This window comes from Toxotes jaculatrix, chromosome 10 (genome assembly GCF_017976425.1).
Source record: "Toxotes jaculatrix isolate fToxJac2 chromosome 10, fToxJac2.pri, whole genome shotgun sequence".
In the NCBI taxonomy this organism is placed as follows: domain Eukaryota; kingdom Metazoa; phylum Chordata; class Actinopteri; family Toxotidae; genus Toxotes; species Toxotes jaculatrix.
The window spans coordinates 358,970-378,330 of NC_054403.1; the positions used below are offsets into that span (position 1 = coordinate 358,970).

Here is a 19,361-nt window from a genome sequence, read left to right on the forward strand (position 1 = left end):
AGTGTATCAGTCTCTGCAGTAGCTTGCAGCTGCAGCAGTCACTTCAGTTTCTGTTCAGTCTGACTGAGGGAGGTTTTTGTACGACGCTTTTTCACTGTGTGAACACAGCCTGACTGTTGATAGAGTGATAACTCTGACAGTAGTAAACTGCTGCATCTTCAGCCTGGACTCCACTGATGGTCAGAGTGAAGTTAGAGTTTGATCCACTGCCTGTAAAACGATCTGGAATCCCTGATTGTCGAGAGGAAGCATAAGTAATAAGCAGTTTAGGTTTGTCTCCATCTCTCTGTTGGTACCAGGCTAAAAGGTGGTTTGGGCTGCTATAATAAACGTCCTGACTGGTTCTACAGCTGATGGTGACGGTGCCTCCCAGAGCAAAGCTCATTGCTCCAGGCTGAGTCACTGTGACCTGTTCTCTGGACTCTGAGGACACAGAGACACAAACATAAAGCAGCGTCAGCGTTTAGTCGGCTTCATTTCAGAGGGACAGATGTTGATAGAGGAGAGGAGTTTGATTCTCTGGACTTTACCTGTGAAGCAGCAGCAGAGGACAGTCCAGATGAGGACGGAGATCAAAGTCATGTTTTGGATCAGGAGGATTTCTGTGGCTTGTGTTGTCATGAAGGACAGCTGTCAGTCATCCAGTCTTCAAGTCTCAGGACTATAAACTCTCCCAGAGCACTGGAGCATGGTGCTGCTGATGCAAAATGGCTTTTTTTTTTTTACTGGCACAGTTTTGCATGAACAATAATTAATGTGAAGGGAAAAGTGAAAAAGTTTGTGGTATGAGGTTAAAAAAAATCAGGATTTAAAGGTTGTACAGTTTCATGCACTTTTTATGTCTCCACCTCGGTGACAGCCAAGTCTGATGGCATTATCCTTTCAGGCTGTCCGTCTGCTGGAGTAAAGTTTAGGTCATTGCCCTCTGTAAAACTGGCACATGTCAACGTACATCATAAAGATGCAATAACTTCCTTATATTTGGTAACAGCATTATTAGACAAATATCTACTGTAGTTCATTTTTTTCTCAGATGCTGTGCAGTTCATTATTATAAATTCAAATGTTATTAAAGAATGATGGGATAAAACAGGGTTCTGAGGGAATACTGTCAAATATTCAGCTTCTATGCCATAAGTCAGTACAAGATCAAGGGTGTGATTAAAACAGTGAGTCGGTTTGTTAACATTTTGAAAGAAGCCAATTGAGTCTGATTCTGAATTGAATATTAAAGTCACCCACTATAATTGTTTTATCCGTACAAAGCACTAAATCAGATAAAACTTAAACTATAAACTATTTCTTGACAGTGATTTGTTGTGTGGACTTCACTGTCAGTCAGTTGTCTAAAATGTGTCTGTGTCTGTGCAGCTGTTGATTCAGATCAGTTCCTCTGCAGCTGAGGGAGGTTTTTGTACGACGTTGTATCACTGTGTGAACGGGCGGCTGTTACTCTGCTGACAGTGATAAACTCCTGCATCTTCAGTCTGGACTCTGCTGATGGTCAGAGTGAAGTCAGTTCCAGATCCACTTCCACTGAAATGATCTGAAACTCCAGACTGACGATTTGTAGCATGATAAATCAGGAGTTGTCTGCTGAAAAGCAGACAGATGAATGGAGTTCGAACAGTTTATTTACAAAGTGAAAAAAGGGAAGAAAACAGGTAGAGGAGGGATTCCGGGGCAGAGTGGCTGGATTGGCTGTCGCGGCGGCGAGATGGCAGGGGGACTGTGGCCGGAGGTGACTACAGGGAAGAGAAGCACACAGGTTAGATGGGAGCACAGCAATAAAGTCCAAAAAGAGAGGTAAGTTAAATCTCAAGTTGAAGTCACGAGAGTGAGCACAGAGAACTCGTCATCAGAGAAGATGACGGTACAATCTGGCAAGGGTAGACAGAGACGCTGAGCCTCTTATAGTTTGAGGTGAGACTGATTGCGCACAGGTGTGTGAAATCAGCCTGATCAGGAGGATGGAGAAGGGAGGAGCTGCCCCGGAATCCACTACCTAAAAAACATACCCACACCAAAGACACGCACCCACACATACACACAGAAGAAGAGAGAGAGAGAAGGAAAAAACCAAAACAGAAAACCCCAGAGGCAGCAGAGGTGCCTCATGACAAGTTCATGTCATCACCTATAGAGCTACTGGCTTTACATCTGATAGAGACAGTCTGACCTGGAACAACAGACTGAGATTCAATAGACTGAGACACGGTGATATCTCCTGATGAACCTGGAAAACATGAAAAAGAGGAGAAGGGTTATTGAAACAAATCCAGTTTGGAGAAAGACGATCAACATCCAAACACAAGAGGATCATTTCTTTAAGATGGACAATAGATGGAAGAAGGTCAGTGCTGCTTGTTTCATGATTGTGTTTTCAGCAGAGAGTCTCACCCTGAACAAGGAGCCCCAGGGTGGCCAGCAGTAGAGTCAGAGACATCATCATTGTGCTGCAGGCGTGTCAGTGGCTCTGAAAGGCCTGGACACACACTGATCAACACTGGCCTCTTAACGGCTGGGAGCAGAGAGGCAGGACACATGGTCTCTGTAAAGCGCTTTGAGACAATTTTGATTGTGGAAGGCGCTATATAAATAAAATTGAATTGAATTGAATATGCAAACACACAGAGTCAGTCAGCTGTAGCTGTCCTCAACATTTCATGCTGTTTCTGTCAATGATGAAAAATAATGTTCATTTCTGAAGAAGACCCAGGAGTAATTGGAATATATTCTGGTGTTTGACATGTTCCATGTTGTGCTATATCTCATGTTTATAATGTTAGCATCAGTTACAGTCTGTTGAACCACAGTATTTTTACGTGCTCTTGTGTCTTGTGTTTAATATGATCCTCACGTCAGTGGTGCTCAGAGCAGAAGCAGTAGCCGGAGGCTTCAAAGAGAGAACTATGACCTGGATGAATGAAAACATTTACAGACATAATCAGTTCATCTTAAAAAAAGTAGAAACACTTTCTCTAATGTAAATATTCGAGCGTTTCATGTCGTCTGGTGAAGAGACAGAAAAGTACAGAGAAAATTATGTAGCTGCATAAAAGGAAAAATACTTTTATTTCATGTGGACATGACTGACATAACATTACAACAACAAGATTAAATCAGTCAAGTGATATTAGACATTTTCAGGAAGATCAGAGACTGATTTTGCTACTTGTGTCATTTTGTCGTCATCATCTACATTTATGGTTATGTGAAACAGAAAGTACACCCAGTTTTAGTTCTATGGTTTTATGTATTGGGACATAATGAAAAACCATCTGGTCCTTAGCAGGTCCTAAACGTTCGTAAATCCAACCTCGGGTGGATCAGTTCATTGTTGTTTGAGGGCATTTCTTTATGGACAACTTTTTTTAAGCCATTCTCTATTAGATTTGCTGGTGTGCATGGGCTCATTGTCCTGTTGTATGACCCAGTTGCAGCCAAGCTTCAGCTGTCAGACAGATGTCCTCACATTTGACTCAGTTCAATCAGAGTCTTCACCTGCAGAGGATTCCAGAGCTGTGGAAAACATCCTGCCTGGTCCCGGTGCCAAAGAAGAACCACCCTGTGGCACCGAATGACTACAGGCCTATTGCACTGACCTCTCATGTTATGAAGGTCATGGAGCGGCTGGTGCTGTCACACCTCAGACCTCTGGTGAACCCATACAGAAGACCCACTGTAGTTTGCATATCAGCTTAAGGTGGGAGTTGATGATGCAGTAATATACCTGCTGCAGAGGGCTTACTCTTCCCTGGACAGACTGAACACCACAGTACGGGTCATGTTCTTCGACTTCTCTTCTGCATTCAACACCATCCAGCCGAGACTGTTGAGTGCTAAATTAGAGAAGATGCAGGTGGAGGCTCCCCTTGTCTCATGGATTGAGGACTACCTGACAGGTCGACCACAGTTTGTGAGGCTGCAGAGCTGTGAGTCTGACCTCCTGACGAGCACCAACAACACGGGGGCTCCTCAAGGAACTGTGCTGTCTCCCTTTCTATTCACCACCTACACGGCTGACTTCCAGTACTCTTCTGAGTTATGTCACCTCCAGAAGTACTCGGACGACACAGCCATAGTCGGGTGTGTGGAGAGAGGACGGGAGGATGAGTACAGGGGCCTTGTGGAGAGTTTTGTCAGGTGGTGTGGGGAGAATCACCTGCAGCTGAACATGGCCAAGACAAAGGAGATGGTGGTGGACTTCAGTAGGAGTCAGTCCCCGCCCTCTCCTGTCTGTATTAGTGGGAAAGAGGTAGAAATAGTCACTTCCTATAAGTTCCTTGGTGTTCACCTGGACAACAAACACTGATGCTGTCTACAGGAAGGCCATGAGTAGACTTTACTTCCTGAGGAGACTCAGGTCCTTCAGTGTTTGCAGCAGGATGCTCCACCTGTTCTACCAGTCTGTAATGGCGAGCACCATCTTCTTTGCTGTGGTGTGCTGGGGTGCTGGCATTAAAGCAAAGGATGCCAACAGACTGGATAAACTCATTAAAAAAGCAGGGTCTGTTGTTGGCTTTAAACTTGCCAACCTGGAGGAGGTGGCGAGGGACAGAATGCTGTCAAAGCTGAGGACAATCATGGAAAGTCCCTCCCACCCACTCCATGAAACTGTGAACAATCTGGGAAGCAGCTTCAGCAACAGACTTCTGCTACCACGCTGCTCTAAGGAACGGTACAGGAAGTCATTCCTGCCGTCTGCCATCAGACACTATAACACATCTGTGTCTGTGCTCACAAACCTGGACTAATGCATCATCATAGGGTGCGCTATAAATCTCAGTTACATTAACTGTATATATATGTTATATATATGTGTGTGTGTGTGTATATGTATATATATATTTATATATGTGCAATTGTCTGCTGCTATGTGTGTGTGTGTGTCTGTATGTGTATATAAGACCCCCTACTGTATATATTGTATTTCTTTTCCAAATTTATTTTTACTTTATAGAGTGTATTTATTGTCTCCTTGTGACTGCTGCTACAAACGAATTTCCCCACGGGGATTAATAAAGTATCTCTATCTATCTATCTATCTATCTATCTATCTATCTATAATACTTTGGTATACAGAGGAGTTCATGGTCGACTCCAGGTCCCGTGGCTGCAAAACAATCTCGAATCATCACCCCTCCACCACTGTGCTTCACAGATACTTCTGCTGATTGGTTTTTAACAAACATCTCCACTTTGGTCTTGACTGTCCAAAGGACATTGTTCCAGAGGAGTTGTGGTTTGCTCAGATGCAGCTTTGCAAACCTTAGCTGTGCTGTCATGTTCTTTTTAGAGAGAAGAGGCTGTCTCCTGGTAACCCTTCCAAACAAGCCATATGTGATCAGTCTTTGTCTAATTGTATTGTCATGAACATAAACATTGAACATGCTGAGGCCTGTAGAGTCCCAGATGTAGCTCTGAAGTTCTCTGAGCATTGTACAGTTTGACCTTTGACTGAATTTGCTGGGACGTCCACTTCTGGATGGATTAGCAACTGTCTTGAATGTTTACCAAAGTGTGTCTCAATGGAAATGCTCTGACTGACTCCAACAGATCTCAGTATGATGAAGTGTACTTGTATGGCTACACAGTGTGAGAACTGGTTTGAATTTAAACGACTGAATTGAGGACATTTTGTCTGGTCATCATTTTCTAACACACCTTAAAATGGCTTTTGATGGTTAAGGTTATGGTGAGAGACTAGGGACTGCATTATGTCAACAAGTGTCCTCACAAAGATAGATGTACAAACATATGTGTCCTCAGTGAAGTGTATGAGTCTCTGCAGTAGCTTCCAGCTGCAGCAGTCACTTCAGTTTCTGTTCAGTCTGACTGAGGGAGGTTTTTGTACGACGCTTTTTCACTGTGTGAACACATGCTGACTGTTGATATAGTGATAACTCTGACAGTAGTAAACTGCTGCATCTTCAGCCTGGACTCCACTGATGGTCAGAGTGAAGTCAGAGTTTGATCCACTGCCTGTAAAACGAGCTGGAATCCCTGATTCTCGAGTGGAAGCATAGTAAATAAGCAGTTTAGGTTTGTCTCCATCTCTCTGTTGGTACCAGGATAAAATGTGGTTGTTGCTCCAAACATAAACGTTCTGACTGGTTCTACAGCTGTTATGCTTTTAATGTACTTTGTTGTAAAATGTACTTTTGTGCAAACGTCTGTGGGTTTAGTTTGTGCAGCTGTTGATTCAGATCAGTTCCTCTGCAGCTGAGGGAGGTTTTTATATGACGTTGTATCACTGTGTGAACGGGAGGCTGTTATCCTGCTGACAGTAATAAACTCCTGCATCTTCAGTCTGGACTCTGCTGATGGTCAGAGTGAAGTCAGTTCCAGATCCACTTCCACTGAAATGATCTGAAACTCCAGACTGACGATTTGTAGCATGATAAATCAGGAGTTTAGGAGCTTCTCCAGGTTTCTGAAGGTACCAGTCCACCTCTCTGCCAGCATATGAACTGCCTCTCTGCTCCCAGTCGTTAGGAGGCAAGTGTTGAACTGATAAAACTGATAAGAATTCTGTGAAAGACAGATGACTCTTTAAATTTTCTGTGTCATAAAGGCCTATGAATGGTAAAGATGTACAACAGAAAACTTCATCTGTTTTCCACCAAACAGCTGGAGAGGCTGATGTGAATTCTGTGAAGGAAGAAATTTGAGGCTTTTTACACAGAATCATTTTCATTGTTTTACCGAGGTTGTTTCTTCAGTCAGTGCAGAATGTGAAGTGACTGATGTGAAAAACCCAAATCCACCAAATGTTGATCAAGATAAAGATAAAGAAGATAAGATAAATCTTTATTGTCATTGCATAATCATACTTTGTACAAAAGTACAACGAAATTGAGGTACTGTCCCACATCAGTGCAAAAGAAGACATACAATCACAGTGCAGAATAAAAAAAAAAGTAAAATAGAAAAAGTAGAATAAAATAAAATAAAATAAATATATCCAAGATAGAAATATACAGTATGTAAAATATATACAAAGACAAAGACATTGTTTATTGCACATGACCTGCTGTCGGAAAGGTGGCAAACCAGATTAAGTGAGGTTATTTGTTAGCATTGATTAGGGCTATTTCCCTGTTGTAAAAGCTGTCCCTGAGTCTGTTTGTTCGTGCTCTCAATGCCCTGAATCTCTTGCCAGAGGGCAGCAGCTTAAACACCCGGTGTCCTGGGTGTGTGCAGTCCCTCAAGATGCTGCGTGCCCTCTTGAGACAGCAGGTGTTGTAGAGGTCCTTCAGGGAGGGAAGGGGATGGCGAATGATTTTCTGGGCGGTGTTAATGACCCTTTGTAGTGCCTTCTTGTTTGCCGTGGTGCAGCTTGAGAACCACACAGAGATGCAATATGTCAGCACACTTTCAATGGAGCAGCGGTAGAAGACGGTCAGCAGCTCCCTCTTCAGATTGGTCCTCCTTAGAATCCTCAGAAAGTGGAGACGCTGCTGATCCTTCTTCACAACCTCTGAGGTGTTAGAGCCCCATTGGAGGTCTGCATCTATGTGCACTCCTAGAAACTTAAAGCTGGGCACCCTCTCCACACATTCCCCGTTGATGCAGATGGGCTGAAGGTTGGACTTCTTCCTCCTCAAATCAATTATCAGTTCTTTGGTCTTGGAGATGTTGAGGACCAAGTTGTTGTCCGCACACCACCCCACCAGCTTCTGGACCTCATCCCTGTATGCCGTCTCATTTCCACCAGAGATGAGCCCCACCACGGTGGTATCGTCAGCAAACTTAATGATGGTGTTGTCTGGGTGGGTGCTGACACAGTCATACGTGTACAGAGTGTACAGTAGGGGACTGAGCACACAGCCCTGTGGTGATCCAGTGTTGAGGCTGAGGGCTGTGGAGAGATGGGGACCCACTCTGACTTTCTGTACACGGTCAGAGAGAAAGTTTCTGATCCAGCAGCAGGTGTTGAAATTAATTCACGTTTTTCATTAAACTCTAATGAGCTCACAGTGAAAAGATCTACTCTGATGGTGAAATGAGGCTGTAATAACAAATAATGAAGAAGAAACTGATTCTATCTACGATCCAGTGTGAAGCTGAGGTCAAAGGTCATGACCAAGTCTTTTCTCAGTAACTGTCCCAGGTTGAACTTGATTTTCCTCCTGTTGATTTTTTGATCTTGTTTGATTTGTTGGTGAATCAGATCAGAACATGAGATTATAATTGGATATGAATGATGGAGAGAAGCTGTGATGGAGAAAATCATTTGATTTCAACCATGATCAGTTTCTTGTTAATGATCTTGTTTTGATACGTGTGTGTGTGTGTGTGTGTGTCCTCAGTGAAGTGTATCAGTCTCTGCAGTAGCTTCCAGCTGCAGCAGTCACTTCAGTTTCTGTTCAGTCTGACTGAGGGAGGTTTTTGTACGACGCTTTTTCACTGTGTGAACACATACTGACTGTTGATATAGTGATAACTCTGACAGTAGTAAACTGCTGCATCTTCAGCCTGGACTCCACTGATGGTCAGAGTGAAGTCAGAGTTTGATCCACTGCCTGTAAAACGAGCTGGAATCCCTGATGCTCGAGAGGAAGCATAAGTAATAAGCAGTTTAGGTTTGTCTCCATCTCTCTGTTGGTACCAGTGTAAATTGCTCCCAGCGCTCTGACTGGTTCTACAGCTGATGGTGACGGTGCCTCCCAGAGCAGAGCTCACTGCTCCAGGCTGAGTCACTGTGACCTGTCCTCTGGACTCTGAGGACACAGAGACACAAACATAAAGCAGCATCAGCGTTTAGTCGGCTTCATGTCAGAGGGACGGATGTTGATAGAGGAGAGGAGTTTGATTCTCTGGACTTTACCTGTGAAGCAGCAGCAGAGGACAGTCCAGATGAGGACGGAGATCAAAGTCATGTTTTGGATCAGGAGGATTTCTGTGGCTTGTGTTGTCATGAAGGACAGCTGTCAGTCATCCAGTCTTCAAGTCTCAGGACTATAAACTCTCCCAGAGCACTGGAGCATGGTGCTGCTGATGCAAAGTGGCTCTCTATGGAAATGAGGTGAAAAACTGAAAACTGGAGTTTAGTTTACCTCAAATAAACTGTGTTAATCTCTGTTTCCTCCTCCAGTGAGTGGAGTTGCCCCCACCCTGACGGTGCTGTCACTTCTCCACTGACTCTTTGAGTCTAACCTGACAGTGTCTGTGTTTAGCAGTGGTTTCCTAAAGCAGGTAGAAACTCGGTGTGAGTGGAAGATTGACAAGACGCCATTTTTATTCAATCATTTCAAAGTTTTATTTACATTAAACACTGAATAATGTTTCATGGATTAGAAAGAAATTGTTGAGCATCATCAGCACAAGATGATATCACATGTTTATTGTCAATATTTCTTATTTGTTTAAAAACAAAAAACAACAGGATTAATGAGTTATTATTATTTAAGTCTGTTTCTCAGATATGAAAATGGTCTGATATGTTATTGTATCTTAAAGTGTGTTACGTTCAGAAAAGACTATATTTTATTTGTCACCTCTGTTTTTAACAGATGTAAAGATTTGTTTGCTTATATTTTAAATCTTCTAACACGTGGTCTGAACATTTCATGGAAAATCACCTAGATATTCTCGACCTGAGGTAAATAAGTAATCCTATTTCATGGAGCTTTTATTTGTATTAAGCTAATGTGCATAATCCTGTCAACTGAACTATAGAAGTGTGGTTTAAAAAAATAAAATCACATGTAAATATATGTACATTTGATTGCATTGACTTTCCATCACATCCTGATTCTCACATTAAATAAAACTCATGGCAGCACTAATGTGTTACTGTATTACATTCTTTTAATGTATTATTGTTATGAGTGTTAGTTTGTTGGAAATCTCTGTCTGAAACATGACTTTAAAACTTTTAACTGGGGTTTATTTCTAATTAGCATAGTCATGTTTTAACTTGTAATTTCTTCACTTGATTCAACACTTAGTGTGACTGCTGGATTACTATGAAAATCATTTTCTACATCCTGAGAAATTTCTCTGATTATTCTAGCAAATCTATAAATTATTTTACTTTGTTTTACTCTATAATTCAGCAGCTGTATCAGCCTGTCTTGTTCTTGGCAAATTGATGTCATAACATAAAACAGTCATTAAAACTGACTTTAAACGCAAAGTTTCAAAACCTGTCTGAATCAAACTATTGATAAAAATACTTACTGACTTTTCAAAATGTTTTCCTCTGTGACTGTGTTATGTTTTTTATGTACTTTGTTGTAAAATGTACTTTTGTGCAAACGTCTGTGGGTTTAGTTTTGTGCAGCTGTTGATTCAGATCAGTTCCTCTGCAGCTGAGGGAGGTTTTTATATGACGTTGTATCACTGTGTGAACGGGCGGCTGTTATCCTGCTGACAGTAATAAACTCCTGCATCTTCAGTCTGGACTCTGCTGATGGTCAGAGTGAAGTCAGTTCCAGATCCACTTCCACTGAAATGATCTGAAACTCCAGACTGACGATTTGTAGCATGATAAATCAGGAGTTTAGGAGCTTCTCCAGGTTTCTGAAGGTACCAGTCCACCTCTCTGCCAGCATATGAACTTCCTCTCTGCTCCCAGCTGTTAGGAGGCAAGTGTTGAACTGATGAAACTGATAAGAATTCTATGAAAGACAGTTGACTCTTTAAATTCTCTGTCATAAAGGCCTATGAATGGTAAAGATGTACGACAGAAAACTTCATCTGTTTTCCACCAAACAGCTGGAGAGGCTGATGTGAATTCTGTGAAGGAAGAAATTTGAGGCTTTTTACACAGAATCATTTTCATTGTTTTACCGAGGTTGTTTCTTCAGTCAGTGCAGAATGTGAAGTGACTGATGTGAAAAACCCAAATCCACCAAATGTTGATCAGTAAATTCAGATGTTTTTTCATTAGAATCTAATGAGCTCACAGTGAAAAGATCTACTCTGATGGTGAAATGAGGCTGTAATAACAAATAATGAAGAAGAAACTGATTCTATCTACGATCCAGTGTGAAGCTGAGGTCAAAGGTCATGACCAAGTCTTTTCTCAGTAACTGTCCCAGGTTGAACTTGACAGTTGAAAGTCTTCTTTTTTGATCTTGTTTGATTTGTTGGTGAATCAGATCAGAACATGAGATTATAATTGGATATGAATGATGGAGAGAAGCTGTGATGGAGAAAATCATTCCATTTCAACCATGATCAGTTTTTTGTTAATGATCTTGTTTTGATACGTGTGTGTGTGTGCGTGCGTGCGTGCGTGCGTGCGTGCGTGCGCGTGTGTGTGTCCTCAGTGAAGTGTATCAGTCTCTGCAGTAGCTTCCAGCTGCAGCAGTCACTTCAGTTTCTGTTCAGTCTGACTGAGGGAGGTTTTTGTATAACGCTTTTTCACTGTGTGAACAACCACTGACTGTTGATAGAAAATTCACCCATACAGTAGTAAACTGCTGCATCTTCAGCCTGGACTCCACTGATGGTCAGAGTGAAGTCAGAGTTTGATCCACTGCCTGTAAAACGATCTGGAATCCCTGATACTCGAGTGGAAGCACCAAAAAAAAGCGGTTTAGGTTTGTCTCCATCTCTCTGTTGGTACCAGGCTAAAAGGTGGTTTGGGCTGCTATAATAAACGTCCTGATTGGTTCTACAGCGGATGGTGACGGTGCCTCCCAGAGCAGAGCTCACTGCTCCAGGCTGAGTCACTGTGACCTGTCCTCTGGACTCTGAGGACACAGAGACACAAACATAAAGCAGCGTCAGCGTTTAGTCGGCTTCATGTCAGAGGGACGGATGTTGATAGAGGAGAGGAGTTTGATTCTCTGGACTTTACCTGTGAAGCAGCAGCAGAGGACAGTCCAGATGAGGACGGAGATCAAAGTCATGTTTTGGATCAGGAGGATTTCTGTGGCTTGTGTTGTCATGAAGGACAGCTGTCAGTCATCCAGTCTTCAAGTCTCAGGACTATAAACTCTCCCAGAGCACTGGAGCATGGTGCTGCTGATGCAAAGTGGCTCTATGGAAATGCTCTGACTGACTCCAACAGATATCAATATGATGAAGCTTCTGATTAATGGAAAAATATATAGGAATATGTTTTATGAATGTTTCAGTGTCTCTTTTTATGTGACCTTGGTTTCATGCATCTGGATTTTTTTTCATTTTTCATTCACTTAATTATTATTTAGATTATTTTATCTCATCAAATTTATTTTTTCATTGTGAAATTGAAAAATAAAGTTTTGATAGAAAAATATTAATTCTAAGAGTTTTGGCTCATTTCTTTTATCAGATCTCAAAATCTAAAAAACAGACAGATTTAGTTGATGTTTGTTTCACAGTCACAGAGCCGTGTCTCTCTACACTGAAAGGTTTTTGTACGACGGCTCAATGACTTTGTATCACTGTGGAACACGTTCGGTGGAGGAACCAGACTGGATGTTGGAAGTAAGTCAAATGTTTGTAAATTGTTTTATCTCAAAGGCTTTTTCTCTTTTTATTTCCTTTATAATCAACGTGTCAGGGAAATTCCTCACTTTTACATGTTGATGAATAATTGTTGAACAAAAAATTTGCACCAGGAGACAAAGTTTGTTTTAGCAGCAGAAATGATAAAAACTCATTGTGATGAATATTAAACATGAAGCCAGAGGATGAATCATTATTCTCCAATTTAATGGTGAAGCTGCATCTGGAGGGTTTGTAGGTTTAGTTCAGTCTGACAAAGTCACAGAGCCGTGTCTCTCTACACTGAGAGGTTTCTGTACGACGGCTCAATGACTTTGTATCACTGTGGTGGACTTTTGGTGGAGGAACCAGACTGGATGTTGGAAGTAAGTTTCTGCAAAAATACTAAATACAATATTGTAAAGTCATGTATTAAATTCAGATGTTGAATGTTAGAGCAGATGAAATGATCTGGTTTGATTTCAAACACTTTTAGTATTGATGATTTTATTTGTCCTCCTTCATCACGGAGCTGAACTCAGAGCAGCTTTACTAAACTTTGCTTTACACATTCCTGTCATATTGAAATTTATGTTGAACTGTAGAAAAGATCAAACTTCAGTCTGTTTGAAATATGTTTTCTAAGATTCATTTTTCATTTTAAATAATTCATCTTTTAAAAGCTAAACTTTTGAAAATATGAAATAAGATTCACTTTGTTTAAATCTAATTGAACAGAATGAAAACAAAGATGTGGAATTGAAGATGTTAGAAAATCTGTAATCTCTTCATTGTGATATATATTGTTTCCAATGCTGTTTGAAATCATTTAAAAAGTTCATCAGACGATGATTGACGATGATCCACATGAAGAACATTTGATTATTGTCAGATTATTTGATGTATTTGTTTATGTTTCTGCTGAAATGTACAGTTTAGATTTTGGATCATTTTCAGAAAAGGTTTGAAATTTTGGACCAAATGTGCTTCTTCTATTTCCAGTGTAGTTTGATATATTTCAGCTCAAACTGTGTGATGATTCTCTCTGTGCTGATTTGCATGAGAGGCTTCTTAAAGGGAAGTGAAACCATGTGTGAGTGAGTGACTGGTGGAGCAGAAAAACCATCTGGCAAAAACTCCTTAAAGGACAAAATCTACTCTCACACAGTAAAGGTGTTTGATTGACAGCTGTGCTCGGTCCCTGTCCTCTAATCTGATTGCTGTCTCCTAGGTGATGTCCGTCCCACCCTGACGGTGCTGCCCCCCTCCCATGAGGAGCTGAAGCAGGGGAAGGCCACACTCATGTGCCTGGCCAACAAGGGCTACCCCTCAGGCTGGAGTCTGGCCTGGAAGGTGGACGGCAGCAGCAGCAGCTTGGATCAGAGCAGGAGCCCCGGGGTGCTGGGGAAGGACGGCACCTACAGCTGGAGCAGCTCCCTGAGGCTCACTGCAGACCAGTGGACGAAGGCGGGCTCTGTGACCTGTGAGGCCACCCAGGGCTCCCAGACTCCGGTCTCAGAGACACTGAGGACAGACCAGTGTTCCCAGTCCTGACCTGACTCTCTGAGACTCTGTTACTGGTTTTACTCTGCTCCTGCTCTCACTCTGCTCTCTGTAACTCTCTCTCTCTCTCTCTCTCTCTCTCTGACTGTCTCTCAGATGTGTTTGCTAGTTTCTTGTAATGTTTGTAATTTCAGTATTTCCAGACAATAAATATCAATTCATCAAACACCTTCTTCTTCATTCTGTTGTGTTTATAACACTAACTCATGATCAGGATTCTTTCTTAATCAGATGAAATACATTGTGATTGATCTCTCCCACCCATATGCTGACTGTTTGTGGGTTTTAAATGGATTTGTTCACATTTTAACAATTTTTAAAATCAATATTTAAAAGTGATTCTAAATTGATTGTACGTTAGTTGACTGATAAAAATCTTCTGAATCTTTGTGGGATTTTCAAGATCAGAAATATAAAGTCAGATATCATCAGCATAAAGAGAGATCCAGTGACTCTGCACTCACTCTGCAGCTCCCTCTCTCTCTCTCCCTGTCTCTGTGTAACGTGGCTATCATATGTTTCAGCAGTGCTGTTTGCTTCTCGTAACACTGACATGTTCAGTGTTTCATGACAATAAAGACACTTTGACCACGTGAAAAAGACAAAGGGTTTGGTCTCTGGTCAAAGACTTGATGATGTGGGTTTGAGAGGGTGGAGGAGGAACAGCTGATTGGTTTGGAAGTTGACTTTCAGCAGATTGAAGGTCAAACATTAAAGGAAAGACAGACAACAACACACATCTCTGTTCAGCAGTAATGTTGACTAAACACTCATCATCATCACTGTAGTGGAATTGATGGGTTTGGTTCTTTTGTGTGTGTTTCTTGGTGCCGCCTGGTGGTGGCTGTTGGAATGCAGTTCAGCAGGGATGTGTCAAGGTCGGGAAGTGTTTTTCTTTTCGGAAGCGGTTCGGTGTGCATCGTCTGCAGGGTCCAGTCGCTAAGGTTCTCCGAGGCGGCTTCATCTGTAAGTTGGATGTGTATTGCAATTGTGTTGACACGGTTGTGTGTCCATTTCTGTGATTTAAGTACATTGTTTGGTTTGTTTGCCGCTTCATATATGTATATTACAGTGGCTAGTTGCGTTATTTATGGCAGATATATTTTCTTTATTTGCCAACGTATTTATCTATTTGTATTTTTTGTGCTCTTATTTGTAGTTTTACAAAGAAATTACATATTTTCGTCATTAAAATTCCTGCCAAATTCAACACACGGCCTGTTCCTTGGAGGATGTTAGTGATGAAGATATTATGTTAAGATTGCTGTATTGCTGTAAAAACGTTGCCTGCAACAACCTTCAGTAAGGACAGTATAATCACACTGTACAGAATTAGAATAAATCAGTGACACAGAACATTGTGACTAAGTACACTCGTGACATCAGCTAAGATTCATTTGGATTGATGGTCAAGTTTCCTTTTGAATTCTTCTCCAACATTTTCAGTGTTTGTGCTGTAATAAGATTCATATTGTATCAGTGATGATGATGATGATGATTTGTGTGTTTAGTAAAAGTTGAAATTTGTTGTTTACAAAAATTAATTTGATTTCAAAGAATAAAATAATAAAATGCTGATTTACTAATTGTTGCAGACAAAAATATGTTAAACTGAGCTAAACTGATCCACTGTTCATGCTTGATGTGTTTGGCTCTGACTCAGTAAACTGAACTCTGACAGTAATCCTGATTCAAACTGCACAACAATTCAATATTTCTGAAATGTAATTAATTGTTACTCAAAATGAATTCAGTGATTTAATCACACAAATGTCCACATGACTATTTATCCATTAACTTTATCAATCAAACCTCTAGTGTTTAAGTTTGAGAGCAGCTGTTGATTCAGATCAGTTCCTCTGAGCTGAGGGAGGTTTTTGTACGACGTATCACTGTGTGAACGGGGTGGTGTAACCCTGCTGACAGTAATAATCTCCTTCATCTTCAGCATGAACTCTGCTGATGGTCAGAGTGAAGTCAGTTCCAGATCACTGCCACTGAAATGATCTGAAACTCCAGACTCACGAGTTGTAGCATAATAAATTAGGAGTTTAGGAACTTCTCCAGGTTTCAGAAGGTACCAGCTGAGGTAAGATGGACAATAATTCAATTCAATTCAATTCAATTTTATTTATATAGCGCCTTCCACAATCAAAATTGTCTCAAAGGCCTGGGCTGGGTGAAAGGAGGAAAAGGAGGAAGATAGGACAGCTAGGAATGGAGGAGAGGGTGAGAAGGACATGCAGCATAATACAGACAATGGACAATGTTAGAGGGTCAGCATTTACATTACAGTTAGTGAACAGTTATTGGATAATGTGTGTTCAGCAGATTGCAATTATGAAACAGAGCACAGAGGCAAAAAGCTAATTATTTACATTACAGTTTGCAAAGAATATTAATCCAATATTTATCTGCAGCAGAGTGGAACATTAAACATGTTAGAAATAAATCATTGTAAACAATAAACAGCAGCAGGTGGGTGGAGCCAGGACCACAGAACATGCAGCTCTGGAGCCAGAGGTACCTGCAGAAAGGTACAGAGAAAGAGAGACCAGAGAGAAACAAACACAGGACTATGGGACAGAGAGGACACAGAGTTAATGACATGTAATAAAGGCTAATAAATTTGAGAGTGGGACTGAGGAGAGAAAGAGAAAGAAGAAGAAGTGCGCAGTAGATCATGGGATGTCCCCCAGCAGCCTAGGCCTATAGCAGCATAACTAGGGGATGATTCAGTTGCCTGAGCCAGCCCTACTAAGGGCTATATCCTTAACTGTAACATTGTCTATAGAGATAATTGTGACTAACTATAAGTTTAATAAATAACTAGGACTGTAACTACAACTAATTATAAGCTTTATCAAACAGGAAGGTTTTAAGCTTCGTTTTAAAATTAGAGAGGGTGTCTGCTTCCTGAACCCAAACTGGCAGTTGGTTCCATAGGAGAGGGGCCTGATAACTAAAGGCTCGGCCTCCCATTCTACTTTTAGAGATTTTGGGAACCATAAGCAAACCTGCAATCTGGGAACGAAGCAATCTGTTGGGATGATATGGTACTATCAGCTCTTTGAGATATGAAGGAGCCTGGCCATTGAGGGCCTTATATGTAAGGAGAAGGATTTTAAAATCAATTCTGGATTTTACAGAAAGCCAATGAAGAGAAGTTAGTACAGGAGTAATATGATCTCTCTTGCTAATTCCAGTCAGTACTCTCGCTGCAGCATTTTGGATCAGCTGGAGGCTTTTTACAGAGTTAACTGGACATCCTGATAATAGGGAATTACAGTAGTCCAGCCTAGAAGTAACAAAAGCATGGACTAATTTTTCAGCATCACTCTGCGACAGAATGTTCCTAATCTTACTGATATTGCGCAGGTGAAAGAAGGCGGTCCTAGAGACTTGTTTTATATGTGAGTTAAAGGACAGATCCTGATCAAAAATAATTCCAAGGTTTCTCACAGTCGTACTGGAGGCTAAATTAATGCCATCCAGAGTAACTATATGATTAGATAAACTGTTTCTGAGGTGTTTGGGACCAAACAAAATAACCTCAGTTTTGTCTGAATTCAGAAGAAGAAAGTTACAGGTCATCCAGGCCTTTATGTCTTTAAGACATGCCTGAAGTATGGCTAACTGATCTGTTTCGTCTGGTTTCATTGATAAATATAGCTGGGTATCATCTGCATAGCAATGGAAATTTATCAGAATCAGAATCAGGTTTATTGGCCAAGTTTGTACATACAGGTTTGTACATACAAACAAGGAATTTGACTCCGGTTTTTCTTCCTCTCCTGCGGTACAACAACAAAGACAACAACAACAACAACACACAACCGACGGAACACTAATGGTGCAAAAAAAATGTGGGTAGTGCAATTTGTTCCAGAAAAAGATAACTATATAACTATTTACATGTATATAAATATATATCCAGGCTATTGAGAGAAATAGTGCAGGTTATAGTGCAAAAAAAAAACAACAACATAAAGAGACGGTGAAATGAGGTAGTGGAAAAATGTGCAAAGATGCTGAAGGAGGTAGTGGGGAAAGAAACAGTCACATATTCATCAGAGCCACAGCCTGGGGAAAGAAAATGTCCTTGTATCGGCTGGTTTTGGCGAGCAATGTTCTGAAGTGCCTGGCGGAGGGGAGGAGTTTAAACAGTTTGTGACCAGGATGTGAGGGGTCTGCAGAGATGTTTTTAGCACGGTTCCTAACTCTGACCTGGTATAGGTCTTGTATGGAGGGTAGGTCGGTGCCGATAATCCTCTCTGCAGCCCGGATTGTCCGTTGCAGTCCAGTCTTATCCCGTTTGGTGGCTGATCCAAACCAGACGGTGATGGAAGTGCAGAGGACAGACTGGATGATGGCGCTGTAAAAAATGATCAGCAGCTCCTTAGGCAGGTTAAACTTCCTGAGCTGATGTAGGAAGTATAACCTCTGCTGAGCCTTCTTCCTTAAACAGTCAATGTGGAGGGTCCACTTCAGGTCCCGGGAGATGGTGGTACCCAGAAACCTGAAGGATTCCACGGTGGACACTGTATTGTTCATGATGGTGAGAGGGAGGGGAGTGGGGGGGTTTCTCCTGAAGTCCACTGTCATCTCCACTGTTTTGAGCAGGTTCAGCTCCAGGTGGTTCTGACCACACCACAGGACCAGCTGTTTCACCTCCTGTCTGTAAGCAGACTCGTCACCGTCCTGGATCAGTCCAATGACAGTGGTGTCGTCTGCGAACTTCAGAATTTCCACAGATGGATCACTTGAGGTGCAGTCATTGGTGTAGAGAGAGAAGAGCAGTGGGGAGAGGACACACCCCTGGGGGGCACCAGTGCTGATGGACCGGGTCTTGGATGTGATTCTCCCAAGCCTCACCTGCTGCTGCCTCTCTGTCAGGAAGCTGGTGATCCACTGACAGGTGGAGGCGGGCACTGTGAGCTGGGAGAGCTTCTGATGGAGGAGTTCAGGGATGATGGTGTTGAACGCCGAACTGAAGTCCACGAACAGGATCCTTGCATATGTCCCTGGGGAGTCGAGGTGGTGCAGGATGTGTTGCAGTCCCATGTTGACTGCATCATCCGCCGACCTGTTTGCCCGATAGGCAAACTGCAGGGGGTCCAGGAGGGGGCCAGCTATGTCCCTCAGGTGGTTCAACACTAGTCTCTCAAAAGTTTTCATGACCACAGACGTCAGGGCGACGGGTCTGTAGTCATTAAGTCCAGTGATAATGGGTTTCTTGGGCACTGGGATGATGGTGGAGCGTTTGAGGCAGGAGGGCACTTCACACAGCTCCAGGGATTGGTTGAAGATCCGGGTGAAGATGGGCGTCAGCTGCTCAGCACAGACTCTCAGGCAGGAGGGGGACACTC

At 42.0% G+C, this 19,361-nt stretch overlaps 4 gene segments (V, D, J or C); 1 reads left to right on the forward strand and 3 right to left on the reverse strand.

The window, feature by feature from the left end:
* The window catches only part of LOC121188596, a 98,872-nt gene extending 84,724 nt beyond the window's left edge, over positions 1-14,148 (forward strand). Inside the window, 2 exon segments of the V gene segment in view lie at positions 12,395-12,429; positions 13,661-14,148. Of these exon segments, the coding sequence occupies positions 12,395-12,429; positions 13,661-13,983 (358 nt within the window).
* The window catches only part of LOC121188595, a 235,660-nt gene that overhangs the window by 181,645 nt on the left and 34,654 nt on the right, over positions 1-19,361 (reverse strand).
* LOC121188598 overlaps positions 1-19,361 on the reverse strand; it is a 208,054-nt gene that overhangs the window by 166,077 nt on the left and 22,616 nt on the right.
* The window catches only part of LOC121188599, a 127,684-nt gene that overhangs the window by 80,992 nt on the left and 27,331 nt on the right, over positions 1-19,361 (reverse strand).